We start from the raw sequence: 25950 nt of genomic DNA on the forward strand, positions 1-25950 counted from the left end.
CCGCCCCCTTCCCACTGGCCACGCCCACTCACCACATTAACCCGCCCCTTTACCCGCAGCCCCCGCCCACCGACCAATCCCGTTCCACACTCAGACCCCGCCCCCTTTCTCGCCCACCCCCCGACCAATCACGTCACGCAACCCAGGCCCCGCCCCCTTCCCCACAGGCCCCGCCCACCGACCGATCCCGTTCCCCACAGACCCCGCCTCCTTCCCACCGCCCACCGCCCAATCCCGTTCCACACCCCGGCCCCGCCCCTTTCTCCCCGCCCCCGACCAATCCCGTCACGCCCCCCGGGCCCCGCCCACCTCCCCCTCCCGCTCCACCCCCCCCGGCCCCCTCCGCCTTTCCCGCCACGACGCGTCCCGACCAATGGGGAGCGGCGACGGCCGGGGCGGCGCCCCGATTGGCCGGCGGGCGTCCAATGGCGGCGGCGCTCTTTGAGGGGGCGGTCCGAGTGTGGCGCCCGGCGATTGGCCGCCGGGCCCGGGGCCGGCAAGATGGCGGCGGGGGCTTCGGCGGGCGGCGGCGGCACCCCGGCGGCCACCCCGGCGGCGGCGGGCGGAGACTTCTCGGACCTGAGGGAGATCAAGAAGCAGCTGCTGCGCATCGCCGGGCTCAGCCGGGAGCGGGGCCTCCAGCACAGCGGGAAATGGTGGGGCGCGCGGAGCGGGGGCGACGCCCCTTCCTTCCCTCCCTCCCCCCCCCCCCCCCCCAGGACCGGCCCCGCCCTCAGCCCCCGCTCTGCCCAGCGCTTCCGGGGTGCGCGGCACTGTGCTAAGCGCTGCGGCCCGGGGATCGGCTTGGCCCACGTGGGGGCTCCCGGCCTTCAGGCCCATTTGACAGATGAGGCCACTGAGGCCCGCGCGGGAATCACCGTAATGACCACGGCCTTTCTTCAGCGCTTAGCATGGTCGTTCTTAAGGATGATACTCCTTCTTAAGCGCTTAACCATAATAATAAGGGTATTTAAGCGCTTATTAATAATGATGGTGGTGTCTGTTAAGCCCCTATTATTATTCATGATGATACTACTTGTTAAGCGCTTAATAATAACGGTATTTAAGCGCTTATTAATAATAATAGTGGTATTTGTTAAGCGCTTATTATTATTCATGATGATACTACTTGTTAAGCGCTTAATGATTACGGTATTTAAGCGCTTATTAATAATAATGATGGTGGTGTCTGTTAAGCGCCTATTATTATTTATGATGATACTATTTGTTAAGCGCTTAATAACAACGGTATTTAAGCGCTTATTAATAATAATGGTGGTATTTGTTAAGCGCTTATTATTATTCATGATGATACTACTTGTTAAGCGCTTAATGATAACGGTATTTAAGCGCTTATTAATAATAATGGTGGTATTTGTTAAGCGCTTATTATTATTCATGATGATACTACTTGTTAAGCGCTTAATGATAACGGTATTTAAGCGCTTATTAATAATAATGGTGGTGTTTGTTAAGCGCTTATTATTAATGATGGTACTACTTAAGCGCTTATTAATAGTAATGGTGGTATTTGTTAAGCGCTTATTATTACTAATGATGATACTACCTAAGCGCTTAATGATAATGGTATTTAAGCGCTTATTAATAATGGTGGTATCTGGTAAGCGCTTATTATTATTAATGATGATACTGCTTGTTAAGCGCTTAATGATAATGGTATTTAAGCGCTTATTAATAATGATGGTATTTATTGTTTATTATTATTAATAATGATGCTGTTTGTTAAGCGCTTAGTAATAATGGTATTTAAGCGCTTATTAATAATGATGATGATGGTATTTATTGTTTATTATTATTAATGATGCCGTTTGTTAAACGCTTAATAATTATGGTATTTAAGCGCTTATTAGTAATGACGATGATGGTGTTTATTGTTTATTATCATTAATAATGATGCTATTTGTTAAGCACTTAATAACGGTATTTAAGCGCTTATCAATAATGACGACGATGGTATTTGTCAAGCGCTTATTCTTAGTAATGATGATGCTACTTGTTAAGCGCTGAATAATGATAATAAAAATTATGGTATTGAAGCGCTTATTAATAACAATGATGGTAAACGTTAAGCGCTTATTAGTATCGATAATGATACTACTTGTTAAGTACTTAATAATGATAATGATGATGGTATCGAAGCGCTTATTCACGATGACAGTGATGGTGTTTGTTAAGCGCTTATTATTAATAACGATGCTATTTGTTAAGCGCTTATTATTATTAATAATGATACTATTTGTTAAGCGCTCAATAATGGTATTTAAGCACTTATTAATGATAACAACGATGGTATTTGTTAAGGGGCCAAGTATGTTTATTTTGTTGCGTCGTCCTCTCCCGAGCGTTTAGTACGGGGTCCACGCCGTCGAGTCGTCTCCGACCCATAGCGACTTCACGGACGCGTCTCTCCCGGGACGCCCCGCTGTCCCTCTGCAGTCGTTCTGAGCGCTCAATAAATACCGTTTATTGATGGATATTCGTGTCCCCCTCCCCCAGTGCTCTCTGCGGGCGGGGAAAGTGTCTGCTAATCCTACTGTGTGCTCTCTCAAGCGCTCAGTACAGTGCTCTGTACGTAGTGAGGGCCCGATAAATACAATCCCTCGACTGATCGGTCGGCGTTCCGTTTCCCTCTCTAAATCATAAGCTCGTGGGCGGGGAACAGATCTGTTAATTCTCTTGCTTGTAATAATAATAGCAACGTTGGCATCTGTTAAGCGCTCACTATGTGCCGAGCACCGTTCTGAGCGCTGGGGGGGACACGGGGGAACCGGGTCGTCCCACGTGGGGCTCCCCGTCTTCATCCCCCTTTTCCAGATGAGGTAACCGAGGCGCAGAGAAGTGAAGCGACTCGCCCACAGTCACCCAGCTGACGGGTGGCAGAGCCCGGGATTCGAACCCATGACCTCCGACTCCAAAGCCCGTGCTCTTTCCACTGAGCCACGCTGCCGTGTACTCTCCTAACCGGTCAGGACAGCGCTTTGCGCACAGTGAGCGCTCCACAGAGAAGCGGTGGAAAGAGCCCGGGCTGGGGAGCCAGAGGTCGTGGGTTCTAATCCCGGCTCCGCCGCTCGTCAGCGGTGTGACTTCGGGCCGGTCGCCCCGCTGCTCCGGGCCTCAGCGGCCTCATCCGTCAAATGGGGATGGAGACGGCGAGCCCCACGTGGGACCCCCTGAGGACCTCGTCTCCCCCCCCAGCGCTTAAAGCAGAGCTTGGCGCGTAGCAAGCGCTCGACGGATGCCGTCGTCGTTATTACTGTTGTTGTTGTTGTTGTCGTCGACAAGTCCCGTTGATTGATGTGTCCGTGGGGGGGGTGTTGCAGGGCCTCGGAGCTGGCCTTCGCCCTGGCCCCGCTGCCCCTGGCCGACCTCCCGCCACCTCCGGCCCTCACCGAGGTAAGGGCGCCCCGTGGGGTCTGGGTCCGTGCCCCGGCATCGTCGCCCCGCTCTGCGGTCCACATCTGTTGGACGCTCCCGGGCGCTTAGGACAGTGCTCCACACAGATTAGACTGCGGACTCCTTGAGGGAGTACTAAGGAGGCGGTAGGGCCCGGTGGTTAGAGCCCGGCCCTGGGAATCGGAAGGATCTGGGCGCTAATCCCGGCTCCGCCTGCTGCGTGAGTGCCTCAGTTCCCTCACCTGTAAAATGGGGATTGAGATCGTGAACCCGTGTGGGACGGGGACCCGGTCCGATCCGATTTGCTCGTGGCCTCCCCAGCGCTCAGAACGGGGCCTGGCACGTACGTGGCTCAGTGGAAGGAGCCCGGGCTTAGGAGTCGGAGGTCATGGGTTCTAATCCCGGCTCCGCCACCTGCGTGACTGTGGGCAAGTCACTTCTCGGTGCCTCAGCACCTCATCTGTAAAATGGGGATGAAGACTGTGAGCCTCACGTGGGACAACCCGATGGCCCGGTATCTACCCCAGCGCTTAAAACGGCGCTCGGCACGTAGTAAGCGCTTAACAAATACCAAATAAGAAAAATAAAATAACATTACTTAAATACTACAATTAGTATTATCCACAATTCCCGCCCCCAAGGAGCTTCCAGCCGAGGGGTCTGACCCCATTTGGACGAGGAGGCGAGGAGGGATCCTGTTTCTCGCGAACCGATCTCCGGCGTCTGTTTATTGTTCCGTCGTCCTCTCCCAAGCGCGTAGCGCGGTGCCCCGCACCCAGTAAGCGCTCAGTACATACGACCGAATGAGCGAATGACCGTTTCCCGGGGGCTCACCGTCGTCCCCGTCTCCCCCAACTTCCGTCCCTTCCAGGAGGACGCCCGGGATTTGGACGCCTACACCCTCGCCAAGTCCTACTTCGATGTGAAGGAGTACGACCGGGCGGCCCACTTCCTGCGGGGATGCAAAAGCCAGAGGGCTTATTTCCTGTACATGTATTCCCGATATCTGGTGAGTAGTCCGGTGTTCCCGCGGAGGGGGAAGCCAAAACAATCAAGCAGGCGGAGGCGGGATGAGAGGGGCAGGGGAGGGGTCTGGCCGGCGGTTAAGGGGGTGCCCCCGTCTCAGGAACCTTCACCCCTTGTGCAGAAGGGAGTCCTGGGCCTCAGTTTCCTCGTCTGTAAAATGGGGATCGAGGCCGTGAGCCCCACGCGGTTTGCTCGTATCCACCCCGGCGCTTAGAACGGTGCCTGGCACGTGGTAAGCGCTTAACAGACACCGCAGTTATCATTATTATTGTGGTTGACCCACAAAAACAGATTTGCCCCCCAGCCCGCTGACCCTGGGTTTTCCTTTATAGTCGGGAGAAAAGAAGAAGGACGATGAAACGGTGGACAGCTTAGGTAAGATCCCAGCGAACCTCCGCCGCTCTGTCTGCCGTGTGACCTTGGGCAAGCCACTTCACTCCTCTGTGCCTCGGCGACCTCATCTGTCAAAAAAGGGGGGATTAAGAGTGAGGCCCGTGTGGGACGGGGACTGCGTCCCACCCGATTAACTCGTATCTACTCCGGCGCTCAGGGCGGCGCTCGGCACATAGTAGAGATCCCGTCGTCGTAAAGGATCTCCTCCCGCGCCGTCAGAGGCGGCGAGGGGTGAGGCCGGGAGACGTCCGAACTGGGGTGGGTGGAAGTCCCCCTCCCCTTCCCGCCGCCACGGCGTCCGGGGAGGGGCTCGAAGAAGCCGTCGGGGTCCCCCCCCAGTCGACCGGTGGTATTTATCGAGCGCCTGCCGTGCGCGGAGCACCGGACCGAGCCCTCGCGGACGCGTTCCCCCGTCCACAGCGAGCCTCCGGCGGGTCCCCCCTCCCCGCAGGCCCCCTGGAGAAAGGCCAGGTGAAGAACGAGGCCCTCCGCCAACTACGGGTGGAGCTCGGCAAAAAACACCAGGCCCGAGAGCTGGACGGATTCGGCCTGTACCTGTGAGCGCGGGGCCGGGGTTGGCGGGGGGCCGGGGGGCGGCCGTCCCCGGCGGGGGGCCTGAGGTCGGCCCCCCTCCCTCCCCGCGGCAGGTACGGGGTGGTGCTGCGGAAGCTGGACCTGACGAAGGAGGCCATCGACGTGTTCGTGGAGGCCGCCCACGTGCTGCCCCTGCACTGGGGGGCCTGGCTCGAGCTGTGCAACCTGATCACCGACAAGGAGATGGTGAGCGGCCCCCTGGGCCTCCCCTCCGACCTCCCGGAACAGGGGCGGAAGGGCTCTTCGGGGCGTCCCGGCGGGGGTGGGTGGCGGCGGCGACCGAGCGGAGGCCGTGGGGAGGTTCCCCGGGGCTCTTGGAGCTGAGAGCCCCGGCTGACGTGTGGCGAGGCGGGTTGGCCGGCCGGAGGGAGGGTTCCTGGCCGGCCTTGCGCCGACGGAGACAGAGGAGGACCGACCGCACCTCCCTAGGAATTGACCACCACCAGAAACCCTTCCTCACCCACCCCCGGCCACCTCTCACTCTCCTGAGACAGATGGGTCAGACTTTCTCCTCTCCCTCCTCTTTCTCTCCCTCCTCCTTTCTCTCCTCTTCCTCTTCTCTCCTCTTCCTCCACCTCTTCCTCCTCTCCCTCCTCCTTGTCTCCTCTCCCTCCTCTCCCTCCTCTCCCTCCTCGTCTCTTTTCCCTCCTTGTCTCCTCTCTCTTCGCTTCCTCCTTGTCTCTTCTGTCTCCTCTCCCTCCTTGTCTCCCTTCCTCTCCCTCCTCTTTGTCTCCTCTGTCTCCCTCTCTGTCTCCCTCGTTGTCTCCCTTCTCTCCCCTCTCTCCTTTCCCTCCTCCTTGTCTCCTCTGTCTCCTCTCCCTCCTTGTCTCCTCTCTCTTCGCTTCCTCCTCTTTGTCTCTTCGCTCTCCCTCCTCCTTGCCTCCTCTCTCTCCTCCATGTCTCCCTTCTCCCCCCCTCCTCTTCCCCTTCCCTCTCTCCTCTTCCCCTCTCTCTCCTTCTTCTTCTTCTCCCTCTTGCTCTCTCTCCTCCTCTTCTCCTCCTGCCCCCTTCTTTCCCTTTGCCCTCTTCCCCCTCCTCCCCTCCCTCCTCCTCCTCCTTCTCCTCCCTTTCCTCCTCAGCCTCCCACGTCCCTCACCTTTCAACTGTAGCCGTTTTCCGGGTGCCCCAAGCTGTTTGTTTGGCAGGAGTCAGTCGCTCAGCAAGGAATCAACTGACCTCATTGGCCACCGTCCGGGGAAGGAATTGGGAATGTTTGAAAGTGTGGGTGGGAGGCAGGGTGTGGTTTTCTGGTTTATTCTTAAAATATTTCTCTGTCTCTTCCTGCCTCTCTCCCTCTACCTTTTCTTGTCTCTGCCTCCCTCTCTCTGTTTCCATCTGCCTCTTCTTGTCTGTTTTCCTCATGTCTCTGTCTGTTTCCTTCTTGTCTCTGTCTCTTTCCTTCTTGTCTCTTTCTGTCTGTTTCCTTCTTGCCTCTTCCTGTCTGTTTTCCTCATGTCTTTCTCTTTTCCTCTTTCTGTTTCCTTCTGCCTCTTTCCCATCTGTTTTCTTCATGTCTCTTCCTATCTGTTTCCGTCTGCCTCTTCCTGTTTTCCTCATGTCCCTTCCCGTGTTTCCTTCTGCGTCTTCCCGCCTGTCTTCTTTTGCCTCTTCTTGCCCGTTTCCTCCTGCCTCTTCCTGCCCGTTTTCCTCATTCTGTTTCGTCCTGCCCCCTCCGTCTCCCTCCATCGCCCTCTGCCCCGTGTCTGTCTCCGCGCCTCCGGTCCGGGCCTTCTCCAGCTGAAGTCCCTGTCCCTCCCGGACACCTGGATGAAGGAGTTTTTCCTGGCTCACATCTACACGGAGCTGCAGCTGATCGAGGAGGCCCTGCAGAAGTACCAGAGCCTCATCGACGTGGGCTTCTCCAAGAGCACCTACATCATCTCCCAGATCGCCGTCGCCTACCACAACATCCGCGGTCAGCGGCGGGGGGGCCGGCGAGGGCCCGAGGGCGGCGGGGGGCGGGTCCCCGGGCTGGAGGGCGGTCAGCCCCTGAGCCCCCACGCCCCTCCACGCCACAGATATCGACAAAGCCCTGTCCATCTTCAACGAGCTGAGGAAGGAAGACCCGTACAGGATCGAGAACATGGATACGTTCTCCAACCTGCTGTATGTCAGGGTGAGCGTCCGGCCCCCGCGCCGGGATTCCCGTCTCTCGGGGTGAGAGGTGAGGGTCTCTTCGGGTTCGCTTCGCCCCCCCCCCCCCCGGCCTTGGCGGTCTCTCTCTGACCCCGATCTCCCCGTCTCTCTCCCTCTTCGCCCGTTCAGAGCATGAAGCCCGAACTGAGCTACCTGGCTCACAACCTGTGTGAGATAGACAAATACCGGGTGGAGACGTGCTGCGTCATCGGTGAGCGACCCCCTCCCGTCGGGGCGGCGGCCGGGCGGGGGGCCGGGGTAGCCCCTCGGAGCGGCCGGGCTCGTGTCGTCGGCCCCCGGGGAGGGACCGGTGGCGCTAGTTGTCTGGGGCGGAGCCCCCCAGCCCCCCGCCCCAGCCTCCTAAAACGTCACCCGTTCCGAGGGCCCCACACGCCGGCGTCTCCCCCCCCCCCCGCCCCCCCCCCCGCTAGGCAATTACTACAGCCTGCGCTCGCAGCACGAGAAAGCGGCCCTCTACTTCCAGAGGGCCCTGAAGCTGAACCCCCGTTACCTCGGGGCCTGGACCCTGATGGGCCACGAGTACATGGAGATGAAGAACACGTCGGCGGCCATCCAGGCCTACCGGTGGGTGCCCGGCCGGGCGGCGGGCACGGGGGACCGGCGGCGGCGGTCCGCGCCCGGCGGCCCGACCCACCTCCGTGTCCCGCGAACAGGCACGCCATCGAGGTGAACAAGCGGGACTACCGTGCCTGGTACGGCCTGGGCCAGACCTACGAGATCCTCAAGATGCCCTTTTACTGCCTCTACTATTACCGCCGGGCACACCAGCTCCGGTGATTTGCCCTCCCCCGCCCCGGTGCCGCCGCTCCCCCCGGGCTTGAGGCGCGGGCTCGGGCGGATGCCCCCGTGCCCTCGGGGAGGGAGGGACGGGTGCGGGCCGCGGCGCCCCCTCCGATCGGGGCCCGCGAGGAGTCCCGGCGACGGACGGGCCGGGCGGACCGGAGAAGCCGGGCGGAGGGGGGCGGGGGCCGGGCATCGGTGGGGGGTGGGCGGGCCCACCGGACCTCCGAAGACCGTCTCTCTCTCCCTCGCACCCAGACCGAACGATTCCCGCATGCTGGTGGCCCTGGGGGAGTGTTACGAGAAGCTCAATCAGCTGGTGGAAGCCAAGAAGGTAATAAGGCGGAGCCTGGCGTTATTATTACTGATACCAATACTATCTGTCGAGCCCTTACTGTTTGCCAAATACCGTTCTAAGCGCTGAGGTAGGTGCAGGCTAATCGGGTCGGACACAGTCCCCGTCCCACGGGGGGCCCACGGTCTTGATCCCCACTGTCCGGACGAGGTAACCGAGGCACGGAGAAGGCGGGGGGGTGACTCGTCCGGGGTCACCCGGCAGACAAGCCGGGGCTAGAACCCAGGTCCTTCTGACCCCCGGGCCCGGGCTCTCCGCGCTAGGCCACGCTGACAGCGAACTAAAACGACGTCCACCCGGTACGTGACGTAGACCGAGGAGCCGTGGGCGTGGGGCGGGATTTCTCCGCCCCGCAGGAGAAACGAGCTTTGGAGGAGGATCCCGAAGCCAAGGACCATCTCCCACTTGGCCCCACCTCCGGGAAACTCCGCCCAGTCATCGGTCGAGCCGGGAGTCGGGACCCCTTCGGAAGGGGTCGGGGGTCGAGACCGCACATGTGATTGTAATGGATTTATTTTATATTAGTGGCTGCCTCCCCCTCTAGACTGCGAGCTCGCTCTGGGCAGGGAACGCGTCTGTTTATTATTAATAATAATAAAGGTGGTATCTGTTAAGCGCCTACATCTGCACTGTTCTAAGCGCCGGGGGAGATCCAAGGTCATCAGGGTGTCCCACGTGGGGCTCGCGGCCTTCATCCCCATTTGACAGACGAGGTCACCGAGGCCCAGAGAAGCGAAGCGACCCGCCCGGGGTCACACAGCCGATGAGTGGCGGAGCCGGGATTAGAACCCGCGGCCTCCGAGTCCCAAGCCCGGGCGGCGTCTCGTCCTCTCCCGGGCGCTCAGTACGGTCCTCGGCACACAGTAAGGGCTCAATAAACACGACTGAATGAACGAGGGGCTCCAGGGCCGGGCCCTCTCAGCTCCCCGTCGGCCGGGCCGGGAGCCGATGACAATTACGGTATTGGTTAAGCGCTTACTCCGGGCCAGGCGCTGTACCGAGACCTCTCCTCCCTTCGACAGTGTTACTGGAGGGCGTACGCCGTGGGCGACGTGGAGAAGATGGCTCTGGTGAAACTGGCCAAGTGAGTGAAGGGGGCCGGCGGCCAACGGTGGGCCGGGGGGAGGTGGTCGCTCTGTTCGGCGGTCGGCGGTTTTCGCGGAGCCCTTCCCTCTCGGGGGGAGATAGCGCACAGCGTCGGTGGCCACGTCTCCAGCCCGCAAGGAGGTGGACAGTCTAGAGGGTTTTACAGTCTGGTAACATTTTGAGTAATAGTACTAATCGTAAGTATGGTATTTATTAAGCGCTTACTACGTGCCAGGCTCTGGGCTCCCACGGTAGTAACCGTGTATTTACTGAATGCCTCCTGGGAGCGGTGGACTATACTGAGCTCTCGAGGAAACGAAACAACAGTTCCCTGTGGGCGGGAAACGCGTCACTTCTCTTGTCCGTACGTCCCACGTGCCCAGCACGGGGTGCCACGCCTGTCGGTCCGTCGGTGATACTTACCGAGCGCTTAGTCACGATGGTGGTATTTATCAAGCCCTTCCTATGGGCCGGGCGCCGTACTAAGCGCCGGGGTGGGGGATCCAAGCAAATCGAGACGGACCCGGCGGGGCTCACAGTCTCGATCCCCATTTTAGCCGAAGCCCAGAGAAATGAAGTGACCCGCCCGGGGTCACGCAGCCGACAAGCGGCGGAGCCGCTTAACGCGTGCGGGGCACCGGACTGAGCGTCGGGGAGAATACAGTAGAGCAGAATCAGCCGACCCGTTCCCCAAGAGACGTTCCCCGCCCGAAGGGAGCGTACGCTCCTGGCAGGAGAGACGGACAGAACCTTTCGCGGGAGAGACGGGGCGGCGGGATGGGAACAAATAAGAGGGAGAGTCGGATGGAAGGGAACGAGGGCCGAGGGTGGCCGGAAAGCAGAGGCCGAAGGGTTGCGGTGATTCGGGGGTGGGGGGAGACGGTCGGAGGCTTCGAAGATTATTTACTTTATTAATGATGTGTACGTATCTCTGATTCTGTCTGCTTTGACGGCATCGACGCCCTGTTTGGCCGTCTGCCTCCCCCCCCCCCCCCGTTAGACCGGGAGCCCGTCGTTGGGCAGGGATTCTCTCTCTCTCGCCCGGTTGGACTTGCCGAGCGCTCAGTACAGCGCTCGGCGCGGAGTAAGCGCCGGATAAAGACGACGGAATGAATGACCGAACGGGGCGGGGGGCGTCGCGGCCCGCCCGCGACACGGCGGGGCCCCCGGCGCTCACGGTCCGACCCCCGCAGGCTGCACGAACAGCTGACCGAGTCGGAACAGGCCGCCCAGTGCTACATCAAGTACATCCAGGACATCTACTCCTGCGGGGTGAGTGTGGCGGAGGGCGGGGGGCCCGGGGCGTCCCTCACGGGAGCCGCGGAGGAGGGAGCGGGGGGGGCGGTTGGGGAGGGGCGGGGGAGCCCGGGGCCGGCGGTTCCCCGCGACCCCTTCTCCCCGCGCCCCGGCTCAGGAGATCGTGGAGCACCTGGAGGTGAGCACGGCCTTCCGCTACCTGGCCCAGTACTACTTCAAGTGCAAGCTGTGGGACGAAGCTTCGGCCTGCGCCCAGAAGTGCTGCGCCTTCAACGACGTGAGCGAGGGGCCGGCGGGGCCGGGGGGCGGGCGGCGGGGGGGGGGATTCCCGCCGTCGGCCTGGGGCCGGGGCGCCGGGAAGGGTTTCGAGCCGTCGGCGGGCGGGGGTGGCCGTGGGATGGAGCGGCGGGCTCGGCCCCCGGGAGAGGGCGGCGGTTCGGTAGCCCCGATACCCGCCCGCGGGGAGACGGTGGCCTACCGTGGGCGGAGCGCTGGACTGAACCTTCGGGAGAGGGCGGCGGTGACGGACGTGAGCCTCGCCCTCGGGGAGGGCGTCGAACTGAGCAGCCGGGGGAGGGTAGGGCGGGTAGGCGTGATGCCTGCCCTCGAGAAGCTCCCAGTCCGAGAAGCGTCCGGAGTGGGAGAGTACGGCGGAGGGGCTGGGCGTCACCCCCCGCCCCGGCGGAGGGTCCGGGGCTCCGGCCGGGCGACGTCTGACGCCCCGGACTCCGTTCCAGACCCGCGAGGAAGGCAAGGCCCTGCTGCGGCAGATCCTGCAGCTGCGCAACCAAGGGGAGAGCTCCGCGGCCGACATCTCGGCCCCCTTCTTCCTGCCCGCGGCCCTCTCCGCCGGCAACACTCCCACCCGCCGCGTCTCCCCGCTCAACCTCTCCTCCGTCACGCCTTAGGCGGTCGCCGCGGCCGGGTGGACTCCGGGACCGGGCCCCCTTCCCCTCCGTCGCGGGAGCGGCGGGGGAAGAGGGTCGAAAGGGGCGGGCGGATCTCAGCGGGAAGCGACTCCGGCCTCACGGTGACTCCGGGACGGGGCAGGAGGGAAGGAAGGCCTAGAGAGGGGCGGCGCCTCTCAGCCGGGGGAGATTTCCCAAACAGCCCGGTTATTTTAATAAAACCGTTTCGACCCCGGTCCCGCCTCCTTTGCCGTCGGCCCGTCCCCCGTCGGGACCGCCGCCGTAGCGGCTGCTCGGGTGAACGTTTCCGACGCGCCGAGCGCGGGGGCGGCCGGTTTGGGTCCGACGGGTCGGGGGTCGCCCTCCCGTCCCTTTTACCGTCGAGGAAGCGGAGGCCCGGACGGGTTAAAGAGCCGGCGGCGGAGCTAGGATTTGAACCCACCTCCCTGCCCGGCGCGGGGCGGCGTAGAAAAGGCCAGCGAGCCTCCCGGTCGTGTTTATAATATACATAATAAGTTTATTTCGTGCGTGGGTACGATCGGACGGACAACCGTCCGGATGCGATACGGGAATATAGTACGGTGAGAGCAGCAGGCGGATGCAGCTTGGCCCGATTCCGGCGTTTCATCCTCCCCTTTTAAAAAACGGAGGGCCCCCCTTTAAAGCTTATAGGACGGCGAGGCGGTCAGAGGCGGCAGCCGGGGTGGGGGGGGGGGACCGACCCCTCCCCCGCCCCTCAGTATTTACGGCCGAAGGGCCCCGACTTGAGCAAGGGGGAGCGGCGGGAGCGGAGGATGCGCGCGTAGGGGCTGCCGTCGGCGGTGACCGGGCGCGAGGGCGTGCGGGCGAGGAAGCCGTGGAGGAAGGGCCTCTTGCCCGGCGGCTGCTGGCCGGGTTGCACGTTCTCCTGGTTGGCCCCCCGCCGCTTCTTGAAGAAGCCCGGGGCCGGCGGCCGGGGCCCCGCGCGGCACCCCTCGGCCGCGGGGCCGGCCGCCTTCCGCAGGTCCAGCTTCAGCAGCGTCAGGTTGTTCTGCAGCTCGGCCAGGGTCTGGTCCTGATGGCGGTGGGGTCGGTTCGGTGAGCGTCCCCTCGGCCCGGGGCCAAGCGAGGCGGGGCGGACCCGGATCCCCGCCCCCCCCCCCCCCGACGGGCCCCGGGAGGTCGAGCCCCTCTCCTTCCCCGCGGCGTCGGCGTCAGAACCCAGGCCCTCGGACTCCCCTCCTCCGCGAGGAAGGGGACCCGGGTCAGACGAGGCCCCGGTGGCCGGCCGCCCGCCGAGGAACCTCTTGGGGAAGAGCGAGGGAGGATAGAGGGAGCGAATTAAATCCTCTGATCAGGAGCGGACAGAGCCGAGAAGGGAGACGGTAGCAGAAGCCACCTGCCCCGGGCCTTGGGGAGAGGGGCCCGTCTCGTTCTCCCCGCGGGAGAGGAGAGGGGACGGGCAGGACGACGCTGGATCCGGGTTAAATCCCGGGCCAGCCGAAGGCGGGGGGGCTCGTTCCCCTCCGCCGCGCTCCGCCCGACCTCGGCCCGGGCCGGCAGACGTCTCCTGAACGAGAGCCCCCGAGGGTCCTCCGGGGGAGACCGCCGTCCGACGGCGGCGTCCCCGGTCGATCGCGGGGGCCGAGGTCCCCGCGGCCGGGCGGGGACGGAGGGGTGGGCCGCGGGGGGCCGCCCCGGCCTCGCTTCTTACCCCCGGGCGGGCGGGGACCCCCGTTTTAAACCCGCAGGTTGGGGGCGGGCAGAGAGGCCGCCGGGGCCACGGGTCAAAAATCCCAACTCGAATCGTGCCGGTGGGGGGTCGGGGCCGAGAGGAGTCGCCACGGGGGGCTTTAGGGGTCCCCTCCCCGGCAGGAGGAAATCTACGATGAAATCCAAGGAGATCGTTAAGCACGTAAGTGATCCGGTGCCGGTCTCGTTCTCAGTGAGGAAGAGGACGTCCCCGAAGGGCCCCACGCCGTCTAATCCTCCCCGGGCAAGCGAACGCAGAGGGCCGGGAGGCGGGCGGGCCGAGGGAGGGGGCGGGGGGGCGGTCGGGGGGAGGAAGCGGGGGGCGGTCGCCTACCTGCTTGCCGAGGATGTCGTCGCAGGCGGCCAGGGCCCGGCGCAGCTTGCCCGCCCCCGTGCTGTGGCAGCAGGCCCTCTCCGCCGACTGGAAGGACTGGCCGAGCTTTTGAAGTTCCGCCCGCAGCAGCCTCACGTTCTGCGGGGGACGGGGACGGAGGGGCGCGGGGGTGAGGGGGGGGAGCCCAGCAACGAAGCCGTCAGTCTGGGGGCGGGGGGGACCAACCGGGGCTTCCTCGCAAGTCCCCCTCGGGGGGCACCCTTACCTTCTGCCCCTCCTCCAGCTTCCTGTCCGCGTCGCCGGCGAAGGGCTTGGAGGGCGAGGGCGGGGGCTCCGGCATCTTCTGGTACCCGTGCAGCTCTGGGGAAGCACGGGGGCCGACGGGAAGGAGGGGCCTGAGCGGGCGGGCGCCTCCCTGGCCCTTCCCGCTCCCACCCTGGAAACCCATCTCCCCCCCCCTCCCGCTTTTTATGGTATTCGTCGAGTGCTTCTGTTACGTGCCGAACACCGCCCTAAGTGCCGGGGTCCATCCGGGTAGGCGGGACGCCGTCCTACACGGGGCTCACGGCCTCAATCCCCATTCCGGTCGGTCGGCGGGACGTGCCCGGCGCTCTCCGTCCGCGGCACGCCGGACCGGGCCCTTGGGCTTAGACCGTGAGCCCGTCCTCGGGCAGGGATCGTCTCTGTCGCCGGACTGTATGTTCCGAGCGCTCGGCACGGCGCTCCGCCCGTGGTGAGCGCTCAGTAAGTACTGTCGAATGGACGGCCACAGAACGGACCCGGTCCCTGCCCGCGGTGAGACCGCCGGCCCGTACAGACGTACCGTTCTCCGGCCGCGGGTGACCGAGGCCCGGGGGAGCGAAGCGGCCGGCCCGGGCGGCGGAGCCGTGATCACTACGCGGGTCCTGGGGGTCCCGGGCCCGCGCCCCGTCCCCTGGGCCCCTCCGGGGCCAGCCCGCCTCTCCTTACCGCGCCGGGCGGAGCTCAGCTCCTCCTGGCACTGGGCCAGCTTGGCCTTGGCCTCCTGCAGTTCCCGCTCCGGGCCGGAAGCGGCGGCCAGTCGCCGGGACCGCCGCGGGGGGAGGCCGGCCTCCGCCGCCTGCTGCCGGGCCTCCTGCAGGGCCGCCTCCAGCTCCTCCATCTGCTCGTCCCGCTCCTGGGGGGAGGGGGGCGGGTGGGCGGGCGGGCGGGGGGCTCCCCCCCGCGCCGTCGGGCTCGCTCGCCGCCCCTCCGGCTCACCCGCAGCTCCTCCCGGTAATACGTCGTCAGCGACTCCTTCAGGTTCTTCAGCTTGTCCTCGTACAGATCCTCCAGGAGCTCTTTCTGGGTGTCCAGGTGCTCGCTGCTCGGGGCGAGGGGGAGATCGATCGATCGCGCACCTGACGTCCCGACGGGACCGTCCGGCCCTCACCCGCGGCGACGGGCCTTACCGAGCGCCTCCCCGGGGGCGGGGCGCCGTACGGGAGTCCGGTACGAGCCGCGTGCCCGCCCGGGAGGACCGCCCGGCCCCGGCCCCTCCCGCCCGCCCCGTCGGACCCCGGCGCTGACCTGTACCACCGCTCCCGCTCCCGCATCTGCTCCACCACCTCGTTGCAGATCTCGTTGCGGAGCCGCATTTCCAGCTGCAGCTTCTCCCGCCGCTCTCGCAGCAGCAGCTTCTTCAGCGTCTCCACCACCTGCAGCAGTTTCTGGGGAGAGGCGGGGGGTGGGGGGGGCGGTGACGGGGGCATCCGCGAAGCCCTCGCCGCGTGCCAAGCGCCGAGGGAGACGGAAGCTCATCGGCGTGTCCCACGTGGGGCCCGCGGCCTTCACCCCCGTTTGACGGACGAGGGCACCGGAGCAGTCGAGCGACTCGCCCGGAGTGGCACGGCTGACGGGCGCCGCGATTGGAACCCGTGACTCCGACTCCTAAACCCGGGCTCTTCGCACCGAGCCACGCCGCGTCCTCAACGGTGCCGTCCCCCCCCCCCCCCCCCCCCCCCGGCCCTTCCACTCACTTCCTTCTCACAGAGGGAGAAGTCCTCGTCGTCGCCACTGCCTTCCTCCTCCTCCTCGTCGTCGTCGTCCTCTTCCTCGGCGGAGGCCGGGCCCCGCCCGGCCTCTTTCTCCGGGCCGGGGGCGACCAGGAGGCTCCCGTGGCCCTTGATGAACGAGTGCAGGGAGGGGAGCCCCAGCTTCACGGGGGGCGCGTGGACCAGCTAGAGGGGAAGAAACCGCCTCGGCTCAGGCCCCCCGACGGCCTCGGGTGGGGGTCTTTGGGGGGCAGAGAGGGTTCGCCTCAGGGTTCCTCGGTCACCCGTATCTAGCCGAGCACCGTACTGCGCGTTTGGAAGGGTAACCATTACGATAAAGGTATCCGTCAAGCACTCGATATGGGCCGAGCCCCGTTCTAAGCGCCGGGGTAGCTAGAGCAGCAGCGGGGCTCAGTGGAAAGAGCCCGGGCTTGGGAGTCGGACGTCGCGGTCTGCCGCTTGCCAGCTGGGTGACTGTGGGCGGGTCCCCTCTCTGCGCCTCACCTACCTCATCTGTCGAATGGGAATGAAAACGGTGAGCCCCACGTGGGACCAACGGATCGCCTCGCATCCCCCCCGGCGCTTAGAACAGCGCCTTCGCATAGTAAGCGCTTAGCGAATACCGCCGCTGTTATTATTAGAAGGTGATGGGGTTTGTCCCGCGTGGGGCTCACCGTCATAATCCCCACTGTACGGATGAGGGAACCGAGGCGCAGAGAAGCGAAGCGACCCGCCCCGGGTCACAGAGCGGGCAGGCGGCGGAGCCGGGATTGGAATCCAGGTCTCGGGACTCCCGGGTCCGGGTCCTTTCCGTCGCACGGCTTGCCGCTCGGAGTCGGTGGACCCGACCCCTGCCTTCTGGGAGCCTAGGCTACTGGGCGCGGATCACTGTACTAAGCGCTCGAGACTCCAGAGAGAGTCAGGAGGCACTCCCCCCGCCCTCCGGGAGCTCCCGCTAGCCCGGCCGGGCCACGGCGGCATCAGCGGGTGCCGCTCGGGTGGGGAGAGGTCAGTCGATCGACGGTATTTAGCGAGCGCTCACGGAGCACGGCGCCAGGGGCTCGGGACGGCACGTCACCGCCGTCGGCGGACACGTTCTCCGCCCACACTTAGCTTTGCGGCCTCCCCGGGCTCCGGAGGTTGCGGGTAGTTAAAAGGACGGGGTGGGAGGAGGGGAACGAGACGCAGCGCGGCCTAGTGGATAGCGCCTGGGCGGCAGAGGGATCTGGGTTCCGATCCCGACTCCACCACTCGCCCGCCGGAGCCTCTTAAACGATCGGGGCCTCGGTTCCCTCATCTGCACAATGGGGATTAAGACTCCGAGCCCCACGTGGGACGGGGACCCAGTCCAGCCTGACCACCCGGTACCCCCCCCCCCCGCCCCCCGGGCGCTTAGCCCGCGGCGAGGCCTTAAACGCCGTTATTTTCAAAAAACCCGCCACCCCGCACGAACCGAAAGGTGACTACGCTGCCGCGGGACGCCCCACTCCGGGGCCACGGTTCCGCCTCCCGGGCTCCCCGTTTCGGCGGGGGGGGGGGCGGAGGGGGACGCGGGAGCCCCCTTCCCCGAGGGTCTGAGCCCACCTGGCTGGCCAAGGCGGAGAACTTGGCCACGTGGAGGGTCTCGTCGTAGGTGGAGGCGCAGGGGTTGACGTTGACGATCATGCAGGACCGGCCGCGGCCCGTGAAGAAGCCCTGGAACACGCGCGTCAGCTTGCTGTCGCGGAAGGGCACCAGGCTCGGCTTCGGCCTGCGGGGGCGGGGAGGAGGGGGGCGGCTGAGCCCGGGCCCGCGGCCGGCGCCGCCCCCGGCCCCCCGCGGCGGCGGAGCTCACCGCGGCTGCTGGTTCTGGCGCAGGGCGGCGATGCAGCGGCCCAGGGTGTGCAGGGACGTGTTGATGCTCCCGGCCTCCTTCAGACGCTCCCCGGTCTTCTGCTCCTTGCAGCGCTCGGACCCGGCCAGGTCGCAGAGGGACAGTCTGGGCGGGGCGGGGGGCCGGGATGACGAGGGGAGGGCCTCTCCCGGCCCCCCGCCCGGGCGCTCTCTGGCCTCGAGGGATCCCCCACCCCTAAAGGGCGGGCTCACGGGCCCCTCGGCCCCGGTCTGACGCGGGGGGCCCCGGGACGTTCGAAGCGGGTGCCGTCTCTCGCCATCCGCCCTGCCGACATCCCCGGCTCTCCTCTCCGTCCCCGATTCTCGCCCCCGGCCTGACCCACGCCGTCCGGTGCCCCCGACTCTCCCTTCTCCCTCCCCGAATCCCCCCCAGCGACCCGGCCCGCCCCGTCCACCCCCCCCGACCCTCCCGTCCCCGGCCTCCCGGAGCGGGACTTGCCCCAGCCCCGCGGGGCGGGGCCCCCACCCCCGACTCACTCGCTGATCTTGAGGACCTCCTCGCCGTCTCCCTGCAGGTGCAGGACGCGGACGGAGAAGATGCCGTGGCTGGGGAGGGGCGGAGGAGGGACGCCGGGGGGGGCACGTCGGCCGCGGGGACGGGGCCCGGCCGGATCCCTCGGCCCCGCCTCTGAGCCGCTTCCACCTTCCTCCCACCCCCAGGGAGCCGGTCGGGGGCAGCGAGTGCGTCTCCCCCCCCCCCCCCCAGAGCGTTCGGTACAGCGCTCTGCACAGAGTAAGCGCTCACTAAATACGACCGACTGGGCGAGCGAAGCCCCCTCCCGGTCCAGCGGCCCCCAACCTGCGGCTGGAGTTGTGGTTCAGGTGGGTGCTGGCGAAGGTCTGGTTCATTCGTCCCACGCGCAGAAGCTTCCAGGCCTCGTCCGCATCCCGCACGTTGACCCAACTCAGGTCTGAGGCCGACGGTGACCAGGCCGGCGGCGGGCGGGGGGGGGATGGAGATGGTATTTATTAATATTGACGGCGAGGGTACCCGTTAAGCGCCGGCTAGGTGCTTGGCGCCGTCCTAAGCGCCGGGGCGGCCGCTGGATCAGGCCGTCCCGCTCTTCACCCCCGTTTTCCAGACGAGGGAACCGAGGCCCGGAGAAGCGACTCGCCCCGGGCCACGCGGCCGACGGGGCCGGGATTGGAACCCACGACCTCTGAATCCCAAACCCGGGCTCTCTCCGCTGAGCCACGCCGCTTCGCGCGTTAAGCGGGCGCCTCGTAGATCCGCTCCCACGTTGAAGCGCCTACTAGGCGCCGAGCGCTCTCCTGAGCGACGGGGTCGTTACGAGCTGTTCGGGTCTAGACCCGCCCCACGTGGGGCTCGCGGTCTCGATCCCCCGGCTCCGGCCCGCGAGCTCTCCGTCGGCGGGGGACGCGGCTCTGGAGGGTCCCGTTCTGCTCTCCCAAGCGCACGGCGCGGTGCTCTGCACGCAGTAGGCGCGCGCTAAACGCGACCGGCCGAACGGTCCCCGCGTTACAGCCGAGGTAACGGGGCCGGAGGAGCCGAGGGGCTCGAGGTCACCCGGGGCAGCCGGGGGCCGGGTCCGCCGGACTCCCCGTCGGCGCGCCCGCCCGCCCCCGCACCTTTGACGTAGGGGTTCCCCTTCTGGTCCTCGCACAGACGCAGCGTCTGTCTCTTGTGGCTGGGCCCGGGCAGTTCCAGGAGGTCGTAAATGAGCTCGTTGTAGATCTCGAAGAAGGACACCCAGACCGAGAACCGGACGTCCCCGGCCGGCGGGGCGTCGTCCGCTTCCGCCCAGCGGGCGCTCGGCTCTGCGGGGGGGGGACGGGCGGCGCCTCAGGCCCGGCGCCCCCTCCCCGCCCGCCCGCCCCCCCGCCGCCGCCCGCCGCACCCACCTTCCAGCCGGCTACCGCCGGCACTGCCCCGGCTGCTGACGTGGCTGGAGGAGGACAATCCGGCGACGCCGCTGTCGAAGCTGGCGCCGGCGCCCGCCCGCGGGGTCGCCGGCTCCGTGCTCCGGCCCGGCTTCGGGGGCCAGTCGTCCTGCGGCGGGCCGGGGAGGAGGTCAAGAGCCGGCGCGGGGTCGGGGGGCGCCGGGGCGGGGGGGACGGGACGGGACACGGAGGTCGGGGGTCGGCCGCTCACCTCCCGCGAGCCGGCGCTCAGCAGGGCCTGCTTCCGGGCCTCCTCCTGGCGGCCCTGCCCGGCGTCCAGCCGGACCACCTCGTGGGACAGCAGCGGCTTCAGGTCGGCGGCCGCGGCCAGCCGCTCCCGGATGCTGCTGAAGATGAGGGCCAGGGAGCGCGGCAGGATGCCCCCGTCCTCGTGGGTCCCTGGGGGAGGGGGCGGGCGGCGGCGCTGAGCCCCCCCCCCCGGCCCGCGGCCCCCCTGCCGGCCGCCCCCGCCGCGCCCGCCCGCCGCTCACCCTGCACCGTGTGGGTCTTGCCCGAGTTGGTGACCCCGTAGGTGTAGATGAGCCGGTTCTGGCCGCTCAGGACCTCCCTGACCATCTCCTTCACCGTCAGGTTGAAGAAGGACGCCTGGCCCACGTCCGGCCCGAAGACCTGGGGGTGGGCCCGCCCCGTCAGGGGGCCCGCCCCGCCCTCCTCGGACCGCGCCGGACGCCCCCGCCCCATACGCCGTCTCTCTAGCCGTCGCCCGGCAGAGGGGACGGGGCGGAACGGCAAGGCGGGGTACGGTTCGGGAGCCCCCTCCCAGCGCGCCCCGAGGTAGGCGACGCCGTCCCCGTCTCCCGGCGGGGCCTCGACCCAGCCTGGTCAGGGAACGAGCTCCTCCTCTCCACCCTTTCATCCCCCCCCGCTTCTTCAAAAGCGCACGAAGAGCGCTTACGGTGGGCCAGGCGCCGTTTTAAACACCGGGGGTAGGTCCAAGCTAATCGGGTTGGACGCAGTCCCTGTCCCACTCGGGGCTCACGGTCTTCAACCCCGTTTTTACGGACGACGGAACCGAGGCACAGAGAGGTGAGGGGAGGTCCCGGGCCTGCGCTCTATCCACCAGGCCGCCCCCCCGTCCCTGTGACGCGCCCGGGAGCGGTCGGGGGGCGGGGGGGATGGCGGGGGGTTCGGTGGGGCCCCCGCCGGTACCTGGGAGAAGGTGAAGCGGTGAGTGGCTTGGCCCACCCCGCGCTCGGTGCTCTTCATGGCGAAGGACTTCTTGGGCGCCTGCAGGACCACGGTCTCGGGGTTCTCGATGAGGACGCAGCCCTGGTGCGGGGTGACGGGGGCCGGGTCAGATGGGAGGCGGGACGCCGGGGGCAGCCGAGCGGGCACCTCGAGGCGTACGGCCGCGTCCCCCCGCCTCACCTGCTCCTCGTGTCTGTCCACCTCGGACGGCAGCAGGGGCCGGACACGCAGGTAAACCTTCACCTTCCCGGCCTCCTCCTCCGCCTGCGACGTACGGTCAAGTCGGTCAGTCGTCGCTACTGAGCGCTCACCGCGCGCGGAGCACCGTACCAAGTCCACCACGACGATACGACAGGCACGTTCCCTGCCCGCACCGAGTTACGGCCCGGGGCGGGGGGGGGGGGGGAGGCGGACGTCAATACAAAGAATTGAATGACGGATACGGAGGGAAGCGCCGGGAGGCGAGCAAATCCAAGCGCGAGGGCGAGGCGGAAGGGAGCGGGAGAAGAGGAGGGGAGGACCCCGGGCCTGGAATTCCTTCCCCCCTGCCGATCCAGGAGCCCACAGCTCTCCCTCCTTTAAAGCCCCTCTGAAATGGCAGCTCCTCCCTCCCGGAGGCCTTCCTCGATTCGTTGTCTAATCTCCTTTGCTCACGCCCCCCCCCCCCCCACCCCGCTGCCTCTCCAGCGGTTCGGTGCCACTTGAAACCCTCGACCGCTCCGACGCGCTCCCGCACGTATCTCACGTACCACCGCGAGCCCGGCTCGGGTCCGCGTGGCCCTATCCCCCCGGCCTCCAGCCGTCTTGGTGCTCGCCGCCCCTCCCGCCCCGTCTCTTGAGAACAGGGAGCAAGAAAGCGGCAGATTTTAGGGGGCGAGGACGGCGTTCCAGAGAGCCGTGAGCGCGGCGAGTGGCTATTTTGGGTCTTTTCCTCCCCAGTTGTTTAGACGACAACCATGACTGAGGTATTCGTTAAGTGCTTACTGCGTTCCAACCACTGTTTTAAGCGCTGGGGTAGATTCGGGGTAATCAGGCGTTCCCTCGTGGGGGTCCCAGTCTTCATCCCCATTTTACAGACGGGGTAACCGAGGCCCAGAGAAGTTGAAGTGGCTCGCCCGAGGTCACGCGGCAGAGGGGCAGAGCCGGGATTGGAACCCACGTCCTCGGACGCCCGAGCCCGGGGTCTTGCCACTGTCCCAGCTCTGCCACCCGGCAGCCGTGTGACCGTGGGCGAGTCACCTCACTTCCCTGGGCCTCAGCGACCTCGTCTGTAAAATGGGGATGAAGACCGGGAGCCTCACGCGGGGCGACCCGATGACCCCGCATCTCCCCCAGCGCTTAGAACGGTGCTCTGCACGTAGTGAGCGCTTAACGAACACCAACATCATCAAGCCACGCAGCTTCTCAGACCTTTGCGGGGACCCGCTACGAGCGAGCCGAAGCCGGGCTCGAAGGGCCGTCTTCTACGTCGTAGACTTTCAGTCAGCAAACCGGTGGTATTTATGGAGCGCTCACTGGGGGCGGGGCGCTGTACTAAGCGCTCGGGAGAGTACAACGCACCTGTCATCTATTTATCCGTTTGTTTAACATTACTATCCGTCTCCCCCCTCCAGACTGTGAACTCGCCGTGGGCAGGAATGTGCCTGCCTGGTGATATCGTCCTCGCCCAGGCGCTTAGTACAGCGCTCTGCACACGGTAAGCACACGGTACGACTGAACGGATACCACACAGAATCAGCGGGCACGTTCCCCGCTCGTGACGGGCTCACGTCTGGTCTGCTTGGGGGCGGGGTCCGCTAACCGGCGGGCTCTCCCCAGCGCTTAGCCCAGCGCTCCGCGTCCGGTAGACCGGAAGCTCCTCGAGGGCAGGAATGGCGTCTCCTGGACCGTAAGCCCGTCACTGGGCAGGGATCGTCTCCATCTGTCGCCGAATTGTCCGTTCCAAGCGCCTAGTACAGTGCTCCGCGCCTAGAAAGCGCTCAATAAATACTACGGAGTGAAAAGTTCTCCCGGACTCTCCTCGTTTCCTCTTCTCCCACTCCCGCGTCGCTCTCGCGCTTGGATTTCCTCCCTTTCCTTCCATCCGTTCAGTCGACGGTATCCACCGAGCGCTTACTGGGTGCGGAGCACCGTCCCAAGCGCTTGGAACGGACAGTTCGGCAACGGGTGGAGGCCATCCCCGCCCACCGACGGGCTCACGTCCGTATCGGTGATCTATCTCCATCGCTCTCCGCGCGTCCCCGGCCCCCGCGACCGGAACGGGGAGCTGGCGGTCCCGTCCCGGGTGCCTAGCAGAGCGTCGCCGCCCGCGGTAAGATCCGCCCGAGCGGACCGGTGACGGCCCCCCCGCCGCCCCCCGGGCCCCTCACCTGCCGCCGGCTGCCCTCCGGGCCGGGCGAGACGGTGGAGAAGTCGGCCAGCAGGTCCTTCCGCGGGCCGGCCACGAAGTCGGCCGCGGTGGACTCGAACAGGGGCGAGACGGCCTCGTCCTCGTCCGACAGCAGGTGGGTCGGGGGGGAAAGGAGCTCCCGGGCCATGGTGGACCCTCCTTCGCCCTGCACGAGACCCGCACGGGAGGGGGGGGGGGGGGGGGGTGGGGTGGGTGGGAATGCACGTTCACTCACTCATTCATCGAGCGCTCGCCGCGTGCGAAGCGCTGCGCTAAGCGGTCGGGAGAGTGGGACGCAACAATGAGCAGACACGTTCCCGAGCTTCCGGCCCCGACGTCTTCCGACCCAAGCCGCGAAGGGGCGCGGTTGGGGGAAGGGAGGGAAGCCCCCTCCTCGTTCATTCTTTATTCATCATTCATTTGTTCATCATCGAGCCCCTGCCGCGTGCAGAACACCGTACTTGGGAGAGTACGATACGACGAGGAGCGGCCACGTCCCCTGCCCGCGGCGAGCTCGCCGTCTAAACGCTCGTCGTCCGTCTCCCCCTTCTAGACTGCGGTCCCGTTGTCGGGTAGGGATCGTCTCTGTTGCCGAATCGTGCTTTCCGAGCGTTCGGTACAGCGCCCTGCACACGGCAAGCGCTCGATCGGTACGATTTAACGAGTAAACGGGGCCAGGTCTTCTGACCCAAGCTGGGGGGGGGGGGGGGGGGGGGGGGGGGGGCAATAAGAAAGGGGGACAGTCGGGGGCAGAGAGGGGAGGAAGCCCCCGAATTATTTATTCATTCGCTGAGCGCTTGTGGTGTGCAGAACACGGTACTAAGCGCTTGGGAGAGCACAACGTAAAAATAAACGGACACGTTTCCTACTCCCGGCTTTCATTCATTCGATCGTATTTATTGAGCGCTTGTTGTGGGGCAGACCCCTATACTCATTCATTCGATCGTATTTATTGAGCGCTTACTCTGGACAGAGCCCTGTATTCATTCATTCATCCATCCCCAGCGCTTAGAACAGTGCTTGGGCCCGTAGTAAGCGCTTGACAAATACCGTCATTATTACTCAGTCGCATTTATTGAGCGCTTACTGTGGGCAGAAGACCCCGTTCATTCAATTCCTCGTGCAGAGCACTGTATTCACTCGTTCATATACATTGAGTGCTCACTGTGGACAGAGCCCTGCATCTATTCATGCAACCGTATTCATTGAGCGCTTACCGGGGGCGGAACATTCACTCATCCGATCCCACTTATTGAGCGCTTACTGCGTGCAGAGCACCGTATTCATTCATCCCTACTTATTGAGCGCTTACTGTGTGCAGAGCACTGTATTCGTTCATATTTATTGAGCACTCCCTGTGAGCAGTTCATTCACTCACCCAACCCCACTTATTGAGCGCTTACTACGTGCAGAGCACTGTATTCATTCATCCCTACTTATTGTGCGCTTACTGTGTGCAGAGCACTGTATTCGTTCATATTTATTGAGCGCTCACTGGGGGCAGAACATTCATTCACTCACCCAATCCCACTTATTGAGCGCTTACTACGTGCTGACCACTGTATTAATTCCTACTTATTGAGCGCTTACTGCGTGCAGAGCACTGTATTCATTCATATTTATTGAGCGCTTACCGCGTGCAGAACATTCATTCACTCATCCAATCCCACTTATTGAGCGCTTACTGCGTGCAGAGCACCGTATTCATTCATTCCTACTTATTGAGCGCTTACTGCGTGCAGAGCACTGTACTCATTCATATTTATTGAGCGCTCACTGGGGGCAGAACATTCATTCACTCATCCAACCCCACTTACTGAGCGCTTACTGCGTGCAGAGCACAGCATTCATTCATTCCTACTTATTGAGCGCTTACCGCGGGCAGAGCCCCGCATCCACTCATGCAACCCTACTTATTGAGCGCTTACTGCGGGCAGAGCCCCGCATTCACTCATTCCTACTTATTGAGCGCTTACTGCGGGCAGAGCCCCGCATCCATTCATGCAACCGTATTTATCGAGCGCTTACTACGTGCAGAGCACTGCATTCATACTTACTGAGCGCTCACGGTGGGCAGAACCCTGCATCATTCATGCATTCAACGGGGTTTATCAAGGGCGTGCAAAGCACTGGGCTAAGCGCTCGGGAGAGGCCCGCCCGCCCCCCCCCAGTAGAGCCACCTCCCCTCCCGCAGCGAGCTCACTCCGGCTCCGGCTGTCCGCGGATCCTCCCGGCGCGGGATGTCGGGGCGTCTGTCGCGATATCAATCGGGAGACCCGTCGAGCCGCGCTCCGCCCACGAGGCGCCACTCCACCGCCCGCCTCGCTCTTTCAAACTCCGCGCCCTGCCCTCTCGACCAATCAGCGAGCGAGGGCCGGACCGGCGGCCAATCGGAGCCCGAGGCGGGCCGCCTTTGGTCCCGCCTCCTGCAGCCCCCGCCGAGGATCACGTGACGCCCCAACGGTCGCCCTCCGGGCCGAACCACTTAGGGGCGCCCGGGGGGGGGGGGA

General features: G+C 64.8%; 2 protein-coding genes across 3 annotated transcripts; one reads left to right on the top strand and one right to left on the bottom strand.

The window, feature by feature from the left end:
* Positions 1 to 496: 496 nt before the first annotated feature.
* CDC23 (cell division cycle 23) lies at positions 497 to 12198 on the top strand. The gene is made up of 16 exons (XM_029053376.2): positions 497 to 656; positions 3342 to 3414; positions 4286 to 4423; positions 4773 to 4815; positions 5285 to 5390; positions 5481 to 5613; positions 7165 to 7342; positions 7446 to 7543; positions 7693 to 7774; positions 7995 to 8148; positions 8238 to 8357; positions 8623 to 8698; positions 9742 to 9803; positions 10999 to 11077; positions 11220 to 11339; positions 11800 to 12198. Exons 1-16 carry the CDS (start codon positions 502 to 504, stop codon positions 11968 to 11970), a joined length of 1788 nt encoding a protein of 595 aa, XP_028909209.1. The 5' UTR covers positions 497 to 501; the 3' UTR covers positions 11971 to 12198.
* Positions 12199 to 12461: 263 nt separating this feature from the next.
* KIF20A (kinesin family member 20A) lies at positions 12462 to 25781 on the bottom strand. Of its 2 annotated transcripts, none has more exons than XM_029052619.2 (19): positions 25644 to 25781; positions 23421 to 23606; positions 21232 to 21315; positions 21013 to 21132; positions 20334 to 20472; positions 20054 to 20241; positions 19804 to 19951; positions 19531 to 19719; positions 18740 to 18851; positions 18418 to 18486; positions 17882 to 18025; positions 17632 to 17797; positions 16033 to 16233; positions 15584 to 15723; positions 15275 to 15377; positions 15005 to 15191; positions 14301 to 14395; positions 14036 to 14173; positions 12462 to 13024 (listed from the first exon to the last, which is right to left on the bottom strand). In XM_029052619.2, exons 2-19 carry the CDS (start codon positions 23586 to 23588, stop codon positions 12707 to 12709), a joined length of 2709 nt encoding a protein of 902 aa, XP_028908452.1. In that variant the 5' UTR covers positions 23589 to 23606; positions 25644 to 25781; the 3' UTR covers positions 12462 to 12706. The 2 variants fall into 2 exon arrangements, with proteins under 2 accessions (XP_028908452.1, XP_028908453.1); XM_029052620.2 differs by lacking the exon at positions 12462 to 13024 and adding an exon at positions 13262 to 13832 and having other exon boundaries at positions 25644 to 25779.
* Positions 25782 to 25950: the final 169 nt, after the last annotated feature.

The sequence above is a fragment of the Ornithorhynchus anatinus genome, chromosome X2, assembly GCF_004115215.2.
Source record: "Ornithorhynchus anatinus isolate Pmale09 chromosome X2, mOrnAna1.pri.v4, whole genome shotgun sequence".
In the NCBI taxonomy this organism is placed as follows: domain Eukaryota; kingdom Metazoa; phylum Chordata; class Mammalia; order Monotremata; family Ornithorhynchidae; genus Ornithorhynchus; species Ornithorhynchus anatinus.

Coding starts and splice junctions, on each gene's coding strand:
- KIF20A (XM_029052619.2), bottom strand. CDS start 23,588: ATGGCCCGGGAGCTCCTTTCCCCCCCGACCCACCTGCTGTCGGACGAG. Junction 21,133..21,231: donor TGGACAGACACGAGGAGCAG/GTGAGGCGGGGG, acceptor ACCCCGCACCAG/GGCTGCGTCCTCATCGAGAA. Junction 18,487..18,739: donor AACCACAACTCCAGCCGCAG/GTTGGGGGCCGC, acceptor GCCCCTCCCCAG/CCACGGCATCTTCTCCGTCC.
- CDC23 (XM_029053376.2), top strand. CDS start 502: ATGGCGGCGGGGGCTTCGGCGGGCGGCGGCGGCACCCCGGCGGCCACC. Junction 4,816..5,284: donor TGAAACGGTGGACAGCTTAG/GTAAGATCCCAG, acceptor CCCTCCCCGCAG/GCCCCCTGGAGAAAGGCCAG. Junction 9,804..10,998: donor GCTCTGGTGAAACTGGCCAA/GTGAGTGAAGGG, acceptor CGACCCCCGCAG/GCTGCACGAACAGCTGACCG.